This window comes from Rattus norvegicus, chromosome 4, assembly GCF_021556685.1.
Source record: "Rattus norvegicus strain SHRSP/BbbUtx chromosome 4, alternate assembly SHRSP_T2T, whole genome shotgun sequence".
Classification (NCBI taxonomy): Eukaryota; Metazoa; Chordata; class Mammalia; order Rodentia; family Muridae; genus Rattus; species Rattus norvegicus.
The window spans coordinates 12,492,660-12,513,414 of record NC_141537.1 but is presented as its reverse complement, the minus strand read 5'-3'; the positions used below and the strand labels follow the sequence as shown (position 1 = coordinate 12,513,414).

At 44.9% G+C, this 20,755-nt stretch overlaps 1 protein-coding gene across 44 annotated transcripts in view; it reads right to left on the bottom strand.

Moving 5' to 3' along the window:
* The window catches only part of Srpk2 (SRSF protein kinase 2), a 190,075-nt gene that overhangs the window by 22,696 nt on the left and 146,624 nt on the right, over positions 1-20,755 (bottom strand). For 21 of the 44 annotated variants that reach the window (XM_087656380.1, XM_087656393.1, XM_087656386.1 and 18 more), the window contains 4 exon segments: positions 19,535-19,622; positions 18,086-18,173; positions 13,665-13,771; positions 942-1,107 (listed from right to left, as the gene is read on the bottom strand). In XM_087656380.1, coding sequence (XP_087512506.1) covers positions 942-1,107; positions 13,665-13,771; positions 18,086-18,173; positions 19,535-19,622 — 449 coding nt within the window. 44 annotated transcript variants of the gene reach the window in all.

Here is a 20,755-nt window from a genome sequence, read left to right as displayed (position 1 = left end):
GGCAAAAGCTTATGCAATTCAAACAGACTGCGCAGCTCCAGGCCGCAGGAGACGCTGTGCACGTGAAGCACTTTTCTTGCAAACAGCCTCTCTCAAAGCACTGACAAAATAATTACAGAGGAAAAGAAAAAGAAATGGAAGAGCTTACAAGCCAGTCACATAACGGAACATGTTTTGCATATGAGGCAATGGACATGCTAGCTAGCGAAGAAGGTGCACAGCCATGTCTGAAGACTACACGGAAAGCACCACACACGTGAACTAGGGCACACAGTGCAGCACACTGTGCAGTGGCTCCAGAACTCGGCCTGGCAGCATCAGAAGCTTCATAAACGGGCTGCGTGAGGTGAGGTGATGACATCACCATGGTGCTCGTGATGAGGCGGCAGCGCTTCTTTCTGGAGCCCTGTCAGTCAGCCAGAGGGAAGCACACCCACTCCAATCTCCATCCCAATCTCCCCAATGAAGCCTCTCAACTTCCCAAGAGAAACGACGCTAGTGCTCATGTCCCTGCTTCCCTTTCTAGCTCCCCACCCTGGAGCTTCCACAGCCAACACCAAACTATTGGCTAAACTGAGATGGAAGCAGGTATAGTAGTTAAGGAAAGAAAACATTTGTTATAAAACCCAAATCAGGAAAAAAAAAATCAGAAGTCTGCAGGTCGGCTACAAGAAACTGGTCGTATACTCTCCATAGAAACTTGGACCACACGGGAGCGTGCACCTACGTGATGAAGCCTTTGAGAACGAGCAAAGGTAACAGAAGACAAAGAGTTAAAAGAATGAACTCAAACCTCATCTTAAGCAAAAGCATCTTCAACATCTAAACTCTTAGAAAAAGTTCCTAATGCGTATGTGCACGTCAGACACACGGCCTTCACTAAAGAGCTTTAGAAGCTCACAGCCCCAAGCAGACAGAGCAATGAGGGCTCAGCCCCTCACCTGCAGACCCAGAAGGAGGAGGAGCACCTGCTTTCTGCCACTCCGTAGCCTCGGCCGCCATTCTCCGCACGTACGCGCCGTCCACACACATCAGGATGTTCTCCGGCTTGATATCAGTGTGGATTATCTTGCACTTGCTGTGTAGATAGTCTAAGCCCTGAAGGACCTGGTCACGGTAAAGCAAACAGGACCCCTAGTGCTTCAGTCCATGACTTACTAAGCCTAAGCCATGCAATGCCTCCATATGCAGCTGGAATACACTTTAGAGACATTTACTCTAAAAATGGAGTTTCCTCACAGGCAACCAATGTCATCACTTCAGAATTCAGTTATGCTCGCAGACATAATGCCCTTGATAAGAATTTTATATGCAATAAGTCCAGGGCTTCAGAGCTTTGCCAGAGGCCTTAGGGTCACATGTATCTTACCACTGTCTCCAAGCCCAGTTCCAGTATACCGGTGTCACAGTACACAGTGCCCAGTACACAGTGTCACCTCTGTGGGCACAAGGTACACAGTGTACAGACCCCACAAAGGCAGACATTCATACATAGAAAATAAAAGCGAATGCATCTTTTAAAATTTCAAATCTACATTATCGCGTTTATTAATATGATACTACCTAATTCAGAACATCTTCGTCAGTCCATAAAGAAATCCCACAGACATGAGTAGTGGCTTCCCCTCTCCCTCCACCTCTGACAGTCCTAACCACAAGGCTATGTGCCTGACTCATGTAAAGAGGTCTCTGTGCTCGGGTAAACATGTCCAATGTCCATGCACTCATGAGCCTGTGAGTGACCCAGAAATCAACAGTAGATGGATTCCTTAAAGGCTCCCCATCCCCCTACCCACTTTTTTTAAATTGAAAAATACTGGTTTTTCTTACTGAACCTGGAACTCACCAATTTGGTTAGAATGGCTGCCCAGTAAGCCTCAAGAAGCCCTGTCTCTTCCTCACCAGTGCTGGGATTTCAGACACACACCAGCACACCAGGCCTTTTAGATCTAAGGGCCCGAGTTCCGAGTCCCAGAACCCTATAAAGGCCACCCTCGTCCCAAGTGCTCTTTTCTACCTGGCATCATGACGGAGGCACATGCTGGGTAGCACACACCAGCTAGTCACTTCCTGTATTGCTGAACAATGTCCCCTCTGCAGACACATGGCACTCTTTAAGGATTACTCCTTATTTAGTATGTGTGTGTTTTGTCTGCATGTATGAATGTGGCACCACATATATGACCCAAGTTAAAATGGTCATAAGCTACCACGTGGGTGCTGGGAAACAAACTCAGGTTCTCTGTAAGAGTAGCCAGCGCTCTTGACCACTGGGCCCCAGCCTGCAAATGGCATTTTCTTTATTTATTTGCTCAATGGGAATCTCAACCGTTTCTGCTCCCTGACGATTGGAGGTAACACCTCCATACACATCCACGTGCACATTTTCCTGTGGCTCTTCGTGGTGACATACTGAGGAGATCAGTGCTGAGCTACATGGCAACTACGGTCAGCCTAACGACAGGCTCTACCGTTTACCGAGACAGCAGAGCCAGCCTACCAACCTACAGTACAAGCTGTGTGTAAGAGTTCTAATCCCTTCATCTCATCCGAAACTATGGTCTTCTTAAGTTGTCTCTGCTCTCCTGGGCACAAAGCTGTGCTTCATTTCTGCTGGGTTTGGCGCTTTCCGGGTTTGTGTTTCTTTTTATTTTTGCTTATTTTTGAGACAGAGCCTCACTGTGCTGCCCAGACTAGTCTTGAACTTGTAAGTTCAAGCAAACCTTCTACCTTATGTTTATTTTCAATGCTTCAGGAAAGGAAAATTTTTATTTAAGTAAAAATAGCCTTAGTTTCTCTACAACACTGCAAGCTTAAGAACAATCCCTGCTCAACGGAGACGACAGCACTGAGGAGTTAGAGGAGCAGACCAGGGCCTCCTCAGCTGCTTCCTGACTCCACGGGGCTGCATAAAACCCCAACTTCAAAAAACAATCTGAATAGAAACATTTAGAGCAAACCAAAGCTTATTTGGTGCCACCTGACATGAAAGTAAAGCCCACGTTTTCTGGAATTATCCCCATTGAAGAAGAATCCTTAAAATAATTTCCAAAATTAAAATCTATTTTGAAATGTTTCCAAGAATCAGAAAACACTCTCGACAACTAGTACCACCACTCAGGCTCCTTGTTCCCAAGAGATGATTAGTGCAGTGTCAGGCTGAAGACAGCACCAGAATTAACAACACGGGCCACTCTGGAAGCGGGCCCAGGGCCAGTGTCAAGCACACAGCAGTCACCTAGTTCAGTCCAGTTCTGGGGATCTAGTGCTCTTTGTGTCCTCCCTCTATGGGCACTGTATGCACATACACATAAAATAAGCAGAATGAACCCAAAGGAAACAAATAAGAACAAAACATATTTTTCAAGTACAACCCTGGGAAGTAGGTGCAAAAGTAACGTTCCTGTCCATCTTAAATACCTAGTGCGCTCGTTCTCAGAGACAGTGCAGCAGTACAGCAGAGCAAAGAGGGAGGAGTCTTACCAGGGACATCTAAGCAGAGGTGCTTATGGTGACCTCTTAACCCAGAATGAAGGAAGCATCACAGTCCCACCTTGGCATCTGAGCACCCACCCCAGCCCGTGCACTGTCTGACAAGTCTGATACAAACAAGAGAGAAGCCCCCCGCCCCCCGTCTTCAGGGCGCACACAGTACTCACAGAGCCGACTGAATCAAGGCAGTAGCTGGGAGGAAGGGGAACTGTTCAAAAATTCCCCCAATGAATTCCAGGTGCAGTAATGCGACCTGATGAGCCACCAATGAGTTGTTAGTAAAGTGAACACGTGAAAACATTACACTACAAACAAACGACTTTTTTTTTAAGTAAGAATATTTACTGTTCAACATGTTAGCTTGGGTTGGATATGTAGCCCATGGTAAACACTGTCTAAGACCCTGGTCAGTCCCTGGTACCAGAGAAAAACCAAACCAAACAAACCCCAAATGCCATGATTAAAAATATAATCAAAAGACTTCCCAGTTAAAGTAAACTTAACTGGGTTGGGAAGATGGCTTGGCTCACAAGCCTGATGACCACAGCCTGGGTCCCTAGAAACCCACGCACTTGTCAGACAGGAGAAGCGGCCCCTCCTGTAACGCCAGTTCAAAAGGCAGAACATGGAATGCCCCAGAGCAGGCTGATATCAAGATTAGCCACACTGGAGAGTTCTGAGTTGGTCAAAGAATGGCAAGGTAATTTCTGACAGCAATTTCAGGCCTCCATATGCCTGTGAACCTGAGTGTGAGCATCACACACACACACACACACACACACACACACACACACACACACACCTATGCATCCCAAACACATAGGTGAAGAATGGAAAAGGGACCCAATGCACTTAAACCATGGATAGAATACTACAGGAACCATAATTAGAAAGACAGCATTATCTATTTTCCTACAAAGAGCAAACATTGCACTTATCCAAAAGGCCCACCCAACCCACTGACATGCTCCTCTGTGTAAACCAAATGGAGTTTCCTATTTGGACAAAAGTCTTACAAGTACAATAAATTAGGATGATTCCCATTACAGTCTCCACCAAATATTAACCTAAAGTAAAAATATTAGCATCTTCTTTCTTAGATTTTCTTTTGATCACATTTTCATGCTATGTTATCTCTGCACTGGAGCCTCTCAGGTAAAAGACCTGACTGTGTGGGAGGCTTTTCAGGCAGGAACAAGTATGACTCACTGTGGAAACGGATTAACATTCGTCTCCCCTGGCGAAGATGTGTCCCAATAAGGAAGGTGTTCTCAGGGGACTCTCTTAAAGTGATGCCTGCTTGCACCTTGATGAGGGATGATGGTTGGAACCTGGGACAATGTAAGCAAATGAACTGAGAAACACAAGGCAGACAGCAGAGGAGCAGCGGGGCAGACAAAGCTGCCTGGGGCAGAACCCAGAACCCAGAACCAGCAAGGCACTGCTTTCCTTGCGCAAGTCAGAGAGGGGCGCTATAAGACCAGGAGCCAACAGGAAGGCTGTACAACATGCATGGGTAACTAGATCTCATTTGTCTTCCCCATAACCCCTAGCACCAAAAGGGGACACAAGGCCTTTCTAACCAGGGCAGCTGTGCCAGCAACTCACTCTACAGATTAGTCCTGCTCTGGGAGAGCTGCCTTTTGCAGGAGGTAGTAGACAGTACACAGGCTCATCCTGGTTTAAGTGCTGAACAAGTGACTGCTGAATGTCCTGTCTTCAAGGTAAGCATCCATTATGCTCATCAGCACTGCCCCACCTTCCCAAGGCTCAGGGCACACTGAGGAAGGAGAATGGACAGAGCTTACAGGCTGGAGTGCAGGGAGGAGGAGAGAGAGGAGGAGGAGGAGGAGGAGGGAGGAGGAGGAGGAAGAAGAGGAGGAGGAGGAGGAGGGCTGTGCAACACTGTCTCTGGACTTCTGACCTCCCAACGACCAAGGCTGACTGTCTTTACAAGATTCAGTCATGCCCACACCCTCACAACACCCCAGCATGCATGGAAATAGGTGTGTTTGACCCCCAGAGGGGCTGCTACTGGGGGATGTGAGGTAATTTTCTTCAGGGGCAAAGCCACTGGTAAGTTGCCCCTTTCTCATTAATTACCCCACACCTATGCACACACAAACAACCCTAGTCAAACTCAGCACAGGTGGTGGCTGTTGTTGTTCTAAGACATAAACAAAGAATGTGGATTTGTTGGGGCAGCACAGGAAGTGGGTAAGCAGGGAATGGAGGTGAATATGTTCAAAATGCATTATAAAAGTATACGTATATAAAACTATCAGGGAGTAAATCTAACAGGCAACCAATATAATTTGCCTCCTTGATGTCTCCACCAATGAACTGGGAAGGCAGAGAGACACAGCACAGGGCAATGAAAAAACTCCACCTGTCACTCAAATATTCACTCACGGTGTTATCAGACGAGGTACTTAACTTTTATAAACTTCCACTTCTTTATTCTTTAGGGATAGGGAGTATTCAGAGGTGAGTGTGATTGTGTGTGTGTGTGTGTGTGTGTGTGTGTGTGTGTGTGTGTGTGTGCGCGCTCGCAGGAATACACAGGTATGCACATGTATGTGTATATGTGTACAGGTGTGGGACTTAAAGTGAAGCTATCTGATCCACCTTATGCATTTTGAGACTTAGTCTCTCACAGGGACTTGGAGCTCACCAATTAAGCTAGGCTGGTAAGCAGGCCCCGGGCCTCCGTCCGTCCCTCCAGTTACTGGAATCACAGTGGGCGGCAATCCTCACTCCTAGCTCTTATGTGGGTCCTGGGGTCAGACACAGGCCCTCACATTTGCACAGCGAGCACTTTGTTTATCGATTCAGGCTCCTATCTGAATATTTATGTATAAAAGCTAGGCTCCTATCTAGTAAGCTGGTACGTAGTTAAGAACTAGAAATAATCTAGAAGACAAAAACAAGGTCCAGCACAAGAAGCTCAAGACAAGAGCACTGACGAGGCCGGAGCTGCGCTGGGTCTCACTTTGACCTGGACTATGTAAGAGCCTGAAAGCTGCTCTGAAGACTTTAGGAAACGTTTACCTTTGGTGCACCGTTTACCACACTAGACAGGAAGCCAGCACAAGTCCCCCCATTTAGAATTTAGAAGTGCATGGTGAAGCCAGTCACAGCATAGAACCTACGATTTACAAGGCAAAGGAACAGGAGACAACAAGACTCCATGACTGAGACCAGAGAAGCTGTCCAGGCCAAAGTCTGAAAGCAACACAGAGCACCTACAGGCAGAGGCTTGCAGGGTACCCAGGACTGCAAAGACTGACTAAAGGGTGTGACACAGGCTAAGAATGCAGCTTGCTAACAGGGTGCTGCTTAGCATGAACAAAGTCCTGGGTGTGATTCTCAGCAACCACCCAAAAGTTCTCACTCAATTTCTCTAAATAAAGTGCCAGTTATCTAAAATGTTCCTGCTTCTGTTTTCTCTCTTCACCCAAACCCCTACACCCACCCAGTCCTGAGAACTGAACCCAGAGCCTCCCAAACATTAAGCACGCAGCCTGCCACAGTCATCCTTAGCCCTAGAAAGTCATTTGTCATACAGTCATGCAAAAAGCCTCAGGATACCCTACTTAAACATACCAACTTTTTATTTGTCTAAGGTTTTTCAGTCTGGGGGATTGGACCAGAGTCTTACATGTTAGATAATCTCTCCACCACTGAGTTGTAGCCAACAAGCCCTTTACAACACATAAAGATCAATCATTTTGCAAAGAATAAGAACATACGTTGTGAGAATTTTAGTTTCTTTAAAAACCCAGTTATGGTATGTGAATATATTTTTGTCTTAATCCCAGTTGTGGGCTATGGGGCAGGGTCAGTTTGTCCACAGCTGCTAACTACACCTGTCACTGGCTCTCTGGAGTGGGCGCTGCTTGCCCTGGTGCCACATTTGCAATTACTGGGGTGCTAAATATTCTGATGATGATGACTGGATGCGCCCCAAGAAGAAGAACCTAATCAGCAAGATGCAGTCTAAAGAGACCTACGCCCCCTTTCCCTGGAGCTTTCCTGCTCTCCTGCCTAGTACTGGGGGGGTTGGAAGGGATTAAGGTAGAATAAAGTTTGAAGGGAGAAGGAGATATAAGAACCCAATAAAACTACAAAACACATACACCAATAAACATGTTTCTGCCTTACTTAAGGAAATACCAACCAACTAGAGAGCTCCCTAACACATGAAAGAAGACACGGAGAAGCATGGATCACAGTGACTGACAGCTCCGAGGAGGGCACGGTAAGGTTCTGCTTCTGTAATGGATGCTCTACGGACAGTCTCATCTTAACCTCCATAGTAAAGCCACAAATTACAAATGACTCCAAATTCATAAAGGAGTAAAACAGAGTTATAAAACAAGAATTAGCAAAAGCAGACAACAAATCTAGGTAAGAGGGAATTCTGCCCCCAGGAAACAAACAAGAGGACGAGAAGGTACCACACAAGTCCAACAATCCCTAGAGGCTGAAGGATAGGGAAGACGCTGTTAACCATATCATTATAAGCAGAGCAGACCACCTCCAAAAAGTGAAAGCAACAGATTAGCTAGCCCAAGACAGCAACTACGCGGGAACTGAGATGGCCTGGCATGCATTATAAAACCTGTAATCAATTCAAGGACCAATGTGGGCTGCAGCATAACCCAGAGGAAACAACAGTCTAGAATGGCTTATGACAGACACCCTTGGCACAGAGAAAGAATTCAGCCTTGAATGCTGTGGTGGAGAAGCCTGAGTTGGGGAAAACTTCCAGCAGCCCAGGACAAAGAGGAGATCAAAGGTCAGGATATAAAGGGAGCAAAGGGCAGTTGGGATCAACAGCACCACTGTGGTCAGCCCTCTTCTCTGACCTCCGCACACAGGTAAACAACAGTGTAAACTAAAGTCTCACGGGACTGGCGTGTGTTCTAACTGCTTAGGACATCTTCAAATACTAAATATCCAATAAGTCAACAGGAGGGGTGCTAGATAGTAAGTTGTGTATATGAGAGGAAAAAGGGGAAGATTTTAAACCCAGAACAGAGGCTTAACTTTTACTGGACACAGGCTGGGCACAATTTCTAACAGCATTTTATCACATAGGAAAAAAGAAGTAAATCTGAGCTCCAAAACTAGACACTTCCTGTGCCCTCCTGCTCTGCTTTCCCGTGTCACCACCACCACATCGTATTATTATTATTATTAATATTATTATTATTACTACCACCACCACTACTACTACTACTACTACTACTACTACTACTACTATTATATTTATGTGTGTGAGTATATTTCCTGTGTGTGCAAGTCCCAGTGGAGGTCAAAAGAGGGTGTCAGAAACCCTGGAGCTGGAGTTACGGGCAGCTGTGAGCCCACCCCCATGTGGGTGCTAGGAACTGAACTAGGATCCTCTGGAAGAGTGAGGAGCAACTCTTAACCATTGAGCCAGCGCTCTAGTAGCAGTCACTATTTTTTATTTACTTCCCAACTCAGGATAAATTACTAAGCTCTGTATACCTGTGTTCAATTCCATGAAATTAAGAAAAGGACTATATTTTATGGAGTTGTTATAAGGTTTCAGAGGACTAAAGTGTGCCAAGTCACAGCAACATCAACAGTAGGACAGTCATCTTCATGGTAATCTAACAAGGACAGTGCGGTTATTGCCCACACCTTACTGCTAATAAAATGGTGGCTTAAGATTGTATCTAAAAACTCAATCATGCAAGCAAATGACAACAAGCAAAAAATCCAGAATCAACACTACTCCAATCCCACAGGCGCCCCAACGGCCGCTCCCAGAGCCAGAGCTCTGTCTCGCTCTCTACAAAGAATTCATTGAGACAAGCAGTGTTGAAATCAATGATTTATACAAAGCATTTACAACACAGAAGTTCCACTAAACTCAATTTCTCCTTTCAATTTATACACCATTTCCCCACTGTAAAACAGAATGCAAGCATCAATGGTTTAACCGGCAAAGCCACCTTCTTACTCAGCTAAGCCTGAATGGCAGTGGTGCTGTCAATCACCTACGGCAGCAATAGACTTGTTTGAAAGCCCAGATTCAGGGAATGACAGAACCTCTGTGAACCGAATGCAGGCAATTATTTCTGAAGTAATTTACTCTGTTAAAATATGTAAATCAGAACTGTGAACAGCGGCTCAGTGGGTCAAGTGAGCACAGTGAAGGCAGGAAGACCTGCGCTCAGTCAGACTGCTAGCCTCCAGGTAAAAGGCTGGGCAGGGTGGAGCACGCCTGTGATCCTAAGGCTGCAGATGTGTGCAGGGGCAGCCCGGGAGCCTGCTGGCCACTAATGGAGCTGAGTCACTGAGCTCCTCAGTTAATGAAAGAGTGATATCCTCTCAGAAAACAAGGAAGAAGAGGTGGGCATGGTGGGGCATGCCTTAAATCCCAGCACTAGGAAACAGGCAAGCACAGCACCAGGCCAGGAGAAACCACACACCAATACCCTGTCCCAACTAAATAAAAAAGGCTTAAAAATAAAAGTGGCTCTCTTGCAGGAAGAGAAAAACATTGGTGAAAATGTCTAAAATTTATTATTTGAGCTTATGAAATTGCATTATAAAATAGGAAAGATATGGTGTATAACAATCATCAAAGACACTGAGACCTGGCCTCCAGATACACAGCCACAGGCACATACAAACCATGTGGGCCTATACAACCCATACAGAATAAAGCAAATTACGTGTGTTTCTGTCTTGTTTCCTTTTTGTTGTCATTTGTTTGCTTGTTTTTCAAGACAAGGCTTCTCTGTGTACTCATGTGCTGCCACCACCTGGCACAAACTACATCTGCTAAGCCTTTAATATCTCATGATTTATCCTAGATAATTAACTAAGATTCTTCATCTGTTTCAATAAGGTTATTTTTTTTTTTTTTTGGTTCTTTTTTTTCGGAGCTGGGGACTGAACCCAGGGCCTTGCGCTTCCTAGGCAACCGCTCTACCACTGAGCTAAATCCCCAACCCCAATAAGGTTATTTTTAAAAAGCTTTAGTCGTGTCACTAAAAGTCACAAACATGAAGCCTGCCTGCGGAGGAAATGCAGGGACCACAGCATCAAGCTCAGCCTATCATGTATCCTCTTCTACACTAAGGACGGTGTTGCTTGTTAACACACTGGCACGTCTCTAAGGGAATCATACATTACAGAAGAGCCACGAGCCTTCGAGCTGGCAAGCATGTGCCCCTGGCCTCACTCCAAGCAGGAATATCTCATCCACGTAAGATAAAACAGAGCAAATGGCCTTCCCTTCACTCTGTAGTCCCTCCTAAAAGACATTCATTTTATGTGCATGTGCTATGTGCCATGTGCATTATGACCATGAAGGTCAACACAGAGCATTGGCTCCACTGCGACTGGAGAAATGGTGCTGGGGAGCTACCACAGCAGTTTCCTTAAGTAACACCTGTAATATGACAAGAGGCACTGCCAATGTGTGACACAGGAGGACAATATGAAGAGGTGGCTACACACAATCTAGAATGCTTTCACTACACACATTTAAAATCTATAGATCTTATAAAATGGATTTCAAAGCCCAATCATGATTCATAAGCACAACCTTTCTGCACTGATAAGGAAGCCACTGTTTCTCAATTAACAAATCTATGAGAATCATTGTTTTCCCTTCTTACATTCACAGAGACTGAGACAAAAGCAAGCACACATGTGTACAGGTGAGGGAACAACAGGCAGAGTCTCTCCCTCCACTACGAGAGAGGCCTGGGGACTAAACTCAGGTCATCAGGCCTGGAGGCAGGAGAAGCCACCACAGGGCATCTCACCAGCCCACAATTCTTTTGCTACTGGAGAATTCTGCCTCTTGCTCCTGCCTTCTTGTCCCCACCCCCCCCCCACCCCACCCGTCTCTCTATGTGCTCATTGCCAGCCTCTTCTCCTCCTCCACTCTTCTTCCTCCTTCTCCTCCTCCCTCTCTCCCTCCATCCCTCCCACCCTCTGCCTTTCTCTGCCTCTACTGCCCTCTTAACTCCCCTCCCCATGCCCTGAATAAACTCTATTCTATTAAAACAAAAAACAAAAAACAAAACAAAAAAAAAACCCCACTGACTCCTCTTCCAGAGGTCCTGAGTTCAAATCCCAGCAACCACATGGTGGCTCACAACCATCTGTAATGGGATCCGATGCCCTCTTCTGGTATGCATGAAGACAGGAACAATGTACCCACATACTTGAAATAAATAAATAAATCTTTAAAAAAAAGGGAGGGGGGGTTTGGGGATTTAGCTCAGTGGTAGAGCGCTTGCCTAGCAAGTGCAAGGCCCTGGGTTCGGTCCTCAGCTCTGGAAAAAAGAAAAAGAAAAAAGAAAAAAAGGAGACAGAGGCAAGTGCATCTCTATGTGTGAGGCCAGCCGTGCTTTCATAAAATGTTTCAGGCAAGCCAGGGCTCCATAATGTGAGACCTTGTGTCAAAAACAAACAAAACGGGGAGGGAGGCGGGTGGTGACTTTGGACAATGGCTGGGCCAAGTGCTTACTGGGTAAGCGTGAGGAACCAGGTCAGTGCTGCTGTCCACACAAAGCGGGAGGTGGCAGCACACCCAGGGCCTCAGCACCTGACACCAAGAGCAGTGGAGCCCAGAGCCCTGCTGGCCAGCCAGTCTGTTCAAAACAGGAAGCTTCAGGTTTAGTGAGAGATGCCTCAAAACGAAGGGAAAGAAGTGATTGAGGAAGAAGTAAGTCCCCAGCGTCAATCTTTGGCTACCAAAAGCAGCAGCACAGGCAAGCACACACATGTGCTGTGGTGGTTTGAGTGAGAAAGGCCCCGGAGGTTCACATATTTGAAGGTCTAGTCAGCAAATGGTAAAAACGACCGGGAAGGATTAGGCCTTGTGAAAAGGTGTGTGTCATGGACAATGGGCTTTGAGAACTCTTACTATCTCCCCCTCCTTCCTCCCAGCCCACCCTACCCTACCATTCTCTGCCTCATGCTTGTGGACCGGATGTTAAGCTCTCGGCTACTATTCCTGCCTGCTGCCATACTCCCCACCATGATATTCACAGCCTCTAATCTCCTGGAACCATGAACCCCAAAATTAAAGCCTTTATTTTTGTAAGTGGCATGGTCATAATGTTTTGTCACTATAGAAAAGTAACTAAAATGTGTGCGCATATGTGCATACAACACACACATACACAGCGTTCTGAACTGAAGTCTATATTTTGTGTCTGGAACCCCTTGGGAGGCCTAATCTAAGCTTGAACCAGGTGACTAAAGGACTCCTAACCTTTCTCACACAAACTAAGCTAAGCAACATCACCGATAGTGCCAACCTTAACCAGCGAACCCACAGTACCTAAACATAACTAAGCTACAACTGAAGCGCCTTAAATCGGGCAGTACAAGCCACAAGTAGTTTGCAGATGGAATAGACCAATGGCAAACCTGGTGAGCGACGCACGGTGGGAACGTCTTCTGTGTTTACACACGTTCATCCTACAAGTATTTATTAGAGGATCTTGTCTAAACCACTCCCTCGATAAAGGTTCTCAGTTGGTAAGACAACCGAAGTCCAATCTCATAGGACATCCATTGAGTCAAATTGCGCTCTTGTGTGGAGATGAGGATGGGGTCTCAGAGTACATAATAAAGCAGTCGTGGGGTTGGGGATTTAGCTCAGCGGTAGGGCGCTTGCCTAGCAAGCGCAAGGCCCTGGGTTCGGTCCCCAGCTCCGAAAAAAAGAAAAGAAAAAAGAAAAAAAGAAGAAAAAAAAAAAAAAAGCAGTCGTTAGCCACACTCGCCACACTGTAGCCAGGTCCTCAGGACCTGCTCCTCCCTAGCTTACTCTATTCATGGTACTTCAAATAGCAAACAAACAAACTCCACAAAACAACATAATAAATTGCTCCTTCTTAATTAAGCTCCCAAGAACAAGAACTAAGTAGATATTTTCAAGTAAATATACTGAATGCAGTAATTTCTGATTATTACTATTAATGCAAAGATATACATTACTCATCTTTTAAAAGGCTGATATGCCAAAGAAGTGTACATCAGATGTTCACATGCTGCTCTCTTCTGCTTACTAATTCCTTCACTATAAACTGAAACACACATTGAAAAGCAGCCCAGCTGGCTACTAGAGCTAAGCCTGCCCTCTCCGGGGCTTCTTTCTGACGTCTCACCTGTCGAATGATACTCTTCACACAGCGGACTGGGAGGCCTTGATAGTTGGACTTGATGATCCATTTGAGGAGATGGTGACCAAGTACTTCGAAGACCATGCAGACATCTGGGAGATTGGTTAAGGCACATCTAACAATGTACTTCCTGCAGTCAGGCAGTTACTAGATGTCCCTTGTAAAATATTGCTTTCCTAATAAAATACCGTATTAATACCTTCAAGGTGATCACTTGCTGTTCATCACCTACATATACGAGACCTGACTCTTTCCACTGAGAACATCACGTAGTGTACACTAGACAGTGTGTACACTAGACAGTGTGCATAGCAAGCACCACAGGGAGTACACACCCGCACCACTGCTGAGCAGGGAGTGCACACCCGCACCACTGCTGAGCAGACGTGCAGTGCATTGTGCCCTCCAAAGGCCAAGCCTGAGTCAGACCTACACTGTGCCATGCTCCCCTGTCAGCTCTGCCCAGGGAAAGTGGACAACAATGAACAGGAGGGTTTTACACCACAGGGTGGACTAAGTAAGAACGTGAGCAGTTTTTATTCCCTGAATTAATGTCTATTGATTACGTACATTATAACAGAGAATACTGTCAAATATACTAAAGTTGTATCAATAACCTTTCTGTTCGATCATTACTGTTCATCTACACATGACGGCACGCCCTGTGACACAGTCCTTGGAAGGCAACAGAGCATCAGAAAGGCTACCCTCATCTACAGAGTGAAGATAAACAAGCCCAACCTGGGCTAATGTGAGACACTGTCGCAATGAAAGCCGGTTAATGAGTATTTCAGTGTACAACTGGTAGATATGGGGTCAAGATGTAATTATGAGCACATCACTATCATTCAAGGCCAAAGGAACTGAACTCAAGATTTCAAACAGTGCCATGAGCAGTCAGGTAGAGAAGTGACCTAAATGCCCACCACCAGATGAACTAATGGAGAACGTGTGGCACGTGCATACAGTGGAATAGTATTCTGTGGAAAAAGCACTTTATTTCTTTTTAAAAATATTATTTATTTTATGTATATGAGTGCACTGTAGCTGTCTGCAGACACACCAGAAGAGGGCATCAGATCCCATCACAGGTGGTTGTGAGTCACCATGTGGTTGCTGGGAATTGAATCTGGGTCCTCTGGGAGAGCAGTCAGTGCTCTTAACCACTGAGCCATCTATCCAGTCCAGCAGTTTATTTCTTAAAACAAAAAGCCTAAATTTATTAGAAATGTGTGCTGCCCAAGTTTTTCTTCTCCAGTAGCAGAATGAAACCATCAGAAAAGCCCCACCAGACTGTATTTGCTCTAGTTCTGTGGCAGTGGACTGATTAATTAACTTATTTTTAGGCAAGTCCTCACTCTGTAGACCATGCTGGCCTCAAACTCAGAGAGGCACCTGCCTCTGCCTCAAGTGCTGTAGGACTGAAGGTGTGAGCCACCGCGCCAGCTCCACCTCGGTTTTTAAGACAAGGTATTGCACTGACTAGAGTTCACTGATTCAATTGGACTAGGTGATCAGTGGGGTTTTTATTTTTTATGATTACTTTATATATGTGTGAGTGTTTTTGCCTGTATACATGTACCTATGAGACGTGTGCTTGGTGACTACAGAGGCCAGAAGGCAACATCAGATCTACTGGGAATTACAAGGTACAGATAGTTGTGCTTGGCAATGTGAGTGCTGGAAGTCAAACGTGGGTCCTCTGGAAGAGCAGTCAGTTATCTTAGCTGCTAAGCCTACTCCAGCTAATTCCTACTCGGTGGATTGTTTAAAAACAGAAGCTCTATGCCAGGCATTGTGGAGCATGCCTTGGAGGGCAGTTTGAGGCCAGCCTGGTCTAAACAGTAAGTTCCAGGACAGTCAAGACTACAAAGAGAAATACTGTCTTAAAAAACAAAAATTAAAAATAAATAAAAATAAAAAGAAGAAAGAAGTAGAGAGGAGGAAGAGGAGCTGCCCTAGTCCAATCGCTGACCTGCCGAGTCAGTGCTTCTCAACCTTCGGGTTTAGAACCCTTTCAGGTCCTATATATCAGATATTTACATCATGATCTATAATAGTAGCAAAAGTATAGTTATGAAGTAGCAACAAAATAATGTCATGGCTTAGGGCCATCATGAGGAACTCTATTAAGGCTTGCAGCATACGGAAGACTAAAGCCACTGCAAACAGTCAGCAAACAGACCACACATTAATGACAGTCACAGGGGATTTCTAAGCAGCTCTGAAACTCTTTCAAACATCTGGTTCATGACTAGAAGCTTCAGTTAGTGTCAGGATCACAAAGGGGCTGACGCATTAGCTTTTACAATAATATCTGGATTTATCATATCACCATGATTCTATATTTTAATGAAAAATTTGTAAATGCTTTTGCTCTGTGGATGACCCTACATACTCCAGGCTGCAAAGACAACAGTTTACATCCTGATCTCATTTAAAAAAGCAGAAATTAAAGCCTAAAGTTAGTGGCAGATACTGGGCTAAATCCTGGGATTTCCAAAGAGTCCCAAAGCTCCCCAAAGTATTGACACATCCAGACTATGATAGCTTCTTATCATTTTACTCAATAGTAAAAAGCTACTAAAGTGTGTGTGTGTGTGTGTGTGTGTGTGTGTGTGTGTGTGTGTGGTGTGTGTACAAAAGAGCCTTACAAGTCTAACACACAATGAATAGAGCTTCTCTGTCCTACACAGAAAAGCTCACACAGGCACATGGGGTGTCATACTACCTATCTGCCTACCTGCTTGCCTACCTGGTGAAGATTGAACTTATTGGATCCCAGAAACCATCTGGAAGCAAACTTGGATCCAATGTGAGCACTTGAAGCAAACGCTGTCACGATGTCAGCAGGGTTTCGGACTTCCTAGCATCCCTGACTAAGCTGCTTACTTGTTTGGGTTTGGTTTATTGAGAAGCTATCATGTAACCCAGGCTACCCTCAAGCTTGCTTCCTAGTGAAACTGACTGTGAACTCTTGCACCTTCTGTCTCCACATCCAGAGTTGTGGAGACTGCAGGCATGAAACGTCACGGTGGGCTGAGAATTCTAGGAGGAAAAGAAAGGTCTGCTGCGGGTTGGGGATTTAGCTCAGTGGTAGAGCGCTTACCTAGGAAGTGCAAGGCCCTGGGTTCGGTCCCCAGCTCCGAAAAAAAAGAACCAAAAAAAAAAAAAAAAAAAAAAAAAAAAGAAAGGTCTGCTGCAATGACAGTCTTTACCTAAAAGATCATGGAGCAGGCACGGGTACTGGATGTCATTCTTGGGCTTAAGCTGACAGGTGGTGGTGGTGGTTGTTGTTGTTGTTTTTAAAGATTTATTTATTTATTATATATAAGTACACTGTAGCTGTCTTCGGACCATCAGAAGAGGGCATCGGATCCCATTATAGATGGTTGTGAGCCTCCACGTAGTTGCTGGGAGTTGAACTCGGGACCTCTGAAGAGCAGTCAGTGTTCTTGACCACTGAGTCATCTCTCTAGCCCTGAAGCTGAGACTTTTATCGTATGAGATTTTATCATATTTTCATACCTTGTCATTAAGGTTTCTGAAGTTTAAAGGGTTAATAGATATGACAGAAAAGGTTGGGTCTGCATCAAGAAAAAATAACCAAAGCCCCAATGAAGGAGAACACCTTAGCCATTCACAGGCACTAACATTCACGAGTCATGGGACTATAAAGAAATATGTATTTAAAAAAAGAAAGAAAAGAAATAGTGTTAGAATACTTTTCCATCTACCACTGCAAAACAACTATAATTACTTTTAATAAATCAATATTAATATAACCAAAATTAAGGTTACTCAATCCAAAAATCAAACAAGCAAACAGTAACCGGGGCAACAGGAATGAGGACAGTGATGTGAGAACGAATGCAATCTCACTACATTATATACATGTATGAAAATGATAACGTCTCTCGCTGTGAATAATTAGTGAGTACTACCTCAAAAAAAGTAACCGGTTAGGGCTGGAGAGATGGCTCAGCAGTTAAGAGCACTGACTGCTCTTCCAGAGGTCCTGAGTTCAATTCCCAACAACCACATGGTGGCTCACAACCATCTGTAATAGGATCTGATGCCCTCTTCTGGTGTGTCTGAGGACAGGTACATTGTACTCATCATATAAAATAAATGAATAAAATCTTAAAAAATAAAAAAGTAACGGTTAACTCCATTCCCAATCAAGGCAGCATTTTTTTATATTTCTAAGATACTAAAATATCCAAAAGAGGCAAAAAGGAGAAAAGAACAAGGCACTCACTTAATAAACTTTATAGAGCCCTTATACAGAGGAAAGACTACAGCAATTAAAAGGTTACAGACACCTGAAATCACACTATTTTTTAAAAGGTGACACGCACCCCCCATAACTGGTTATACTTCAAAGACCACACGTTAAAGGATACGTATCCCATTCATGCCTGAGATCTTGAAGTCATCGATTAGCTGGACTACCATGTCTTTGTTTGGGTCACTGGGGTCACTTTCTCGAACCTATACAGAGAAAAACACATAAAAGAACAATGGGGTTGTCATACTGACTTTCATTTTTGCTTTTCCCAAACCAAAAGAAATGTTAGTATCAGCCCCAGCTGCTCTGAGGCTCAGCCAGCCGTGTGCCTCAACTCCCCTGCATGCTGGGTTCCAAGTGTACACCACCATGTCCTAACACCGCCATGTCCTAACACCACACCAGTTTGAAATGGTGCACGGTGCTGAGGAGCTGACTCAGCAGTTAAGAACGTGGGCTGCTTTTCTAGAGGACTTGAGTTCAATTGCCATTACCCGTGTCACATGCCTGGGACTACAACTCTAGAGTCAACGTCTCCTCTAGACACTGCGTGCATGTGTGTGTGTACACACACAAACAAAATTAAAAGTGAATAAAGAATGGAGTTCTTTTTTCATTATACCAATCAACAAGGTGATTTTTTTGTTTTCCAAATTAAACTTGGATTTGGCAGGAGAACCTGTCCTGTTCCTCACTCAGCAAAGTGGGACCTAGGCCTTGCCTGGGCAGCAACTGGCTCTAGCCCTTGCAGGCTGCAGCACTTGGTTAACTAGCTGGGGCGTGCGTGCGTGCGTGCGTGCGTGCGTGCGTGCGTGCGTGCGTGCGTGCGTGCGTGCGTGCGTGCGTGCGTGCGCGCGTGCGCATGCTGACCGACTCAGATCCAGGTCTTTGAGGCGGTCCACCCCAGCATCCACCCCACCTAGGGACTGGAGCTGAAGCATAGGAAGAGGCCGGTCATGAGGATTCAAACCTGCAGGAGCGCCAGGCACAGGGCACCAAAAGGATATTGTAGTGGCATCGCAGTGAGGACCCCCTGATACTGTAGCCGAAGCCAGAGGCCTCAAACCGGACTAACAGCCACTGAAGTGAGCGGTTGCACGTGATCTCAAAGACTAATGGGTGCATGGTGAGACCCACTACAGCTTCCAAGGGATTTCTGTTTGATTCCTTTTGTTTTTGTTTTATTTTATTTTGAGGGGGGAGATGGCAAGGGTGGAGGACGGATATGGAGGAAATGGAGGATGAGTGGGATTGGGGAGCATTAGGTGAAATTCACAATGAATCAATAAAAAGTTAACAAAAAGTAGAATTAAACTTTAATTTAGTATCATCCAGAAAAGCATGCAGCCAAGCAGACCAAGAGCTGTGCATACTTAATAACTTTACAATGATCCTACAGACTTTATACAAAGGAATATAGCAGCAATTAAATGGTTACAGGCACCTGAAAAAAGCACTATTTTTAGAAAGTAAAAGCAAGGAATGTGTTCAGAGATGACAGAGTAAGGTATATGCAGTAGTTAGCCATTTACTTTTTATTACTCAGTATGTATTGCTTACTTACACATTTGAGCAATTTAATTTCATCCAAGGCTGTCTCTGTATAATGCTGTGCACTTTTTACAACTTTCATGGCGACAAACCTCTTCCCTCTTTAGATAAAACAAAGCATGGTTATTGATGTTACCAGTGTAAGAAGTGATTTGTACAGTGGGTGTAGCCAATTAGCAGGCAACAAATTGACCCTTGCAGTAAACTTCCCCTTAAAATAGCATTTTGGGGCCATTCTACAAAGTTGTCCTCATGCTGCAGCAAATGCACCATTACACACCCCACATATATCATGTATTCATACATACAGTAATAACATTTAATTAAAATCACACTTTTCAAGTTTGGGCAACACAAATAAGTGTTCATGGGTTAGACAATGCCTTATGTTTGCTGTTTCAATTCTAATTAAGACAGGTAGACAGGAAAACTGTCAGCTAACAGCACTGAGGGAAAAGTATTCCTTTATATTGCTTCATGTATGTTCATATGCACACACAAACACACAACTACACATGAACGGGTCAGCTGTGCAATAATGAGGCTTCCTGCCTTCGTCCATGTGGCTTTTAAACAATGTCACAGAACACTGAGTTGAAAGACCTATACATTTTCAATTTGTATCTGGGTTTTTTTTTTCCTGATATGAATTAATGAATAGAAAAGTAACAGGCTCTGATGTAAAGCAATTTTTAAAAACTGGCTCACAGGGGTTGGGGATTTAGCTCAGTGATAGAGCGCTTGCCTAGCAAACGCAAGGCCCAGTTCCGAAAAAAAAAACTGGCTCACAAACTACAATTAGCATTGTTTAAAAATATAAGTGAAGGCATGTAAGAGTGGGGTGAAGATCTAATACTGCAGGGCCTGTGCTAAGCAGCGCCTCACACGCCACCAGGTAGCATGACCCTTGACTACATCCTCTTAAAAGCGGATGTGGTGGTTTGTATATGCTTGGTCCAGGGAGTGGCACAATTAGGAGGGTAGCAATGTTGGAGTGGGTGTGGCCTTGTTGGAGGAGGTGTGTCACTGAGGGGGGTGGGCTTTGAGATCCTATCCTCAAGTTCTGCCCAGTTTAGAAAAGGTTTGCTCCTGGCTGCCTTCAGATTAAGATGCAGAATTCTAAGCTCCTTCTGCACCTGCCTAGATGCTGCCATGCTCCTGCCATGTTGATGGACTGAACCTCTGAACCTGTAAGCCAGCCCCAATTAAATGTTGTCCTTATAAGAATTGCCTC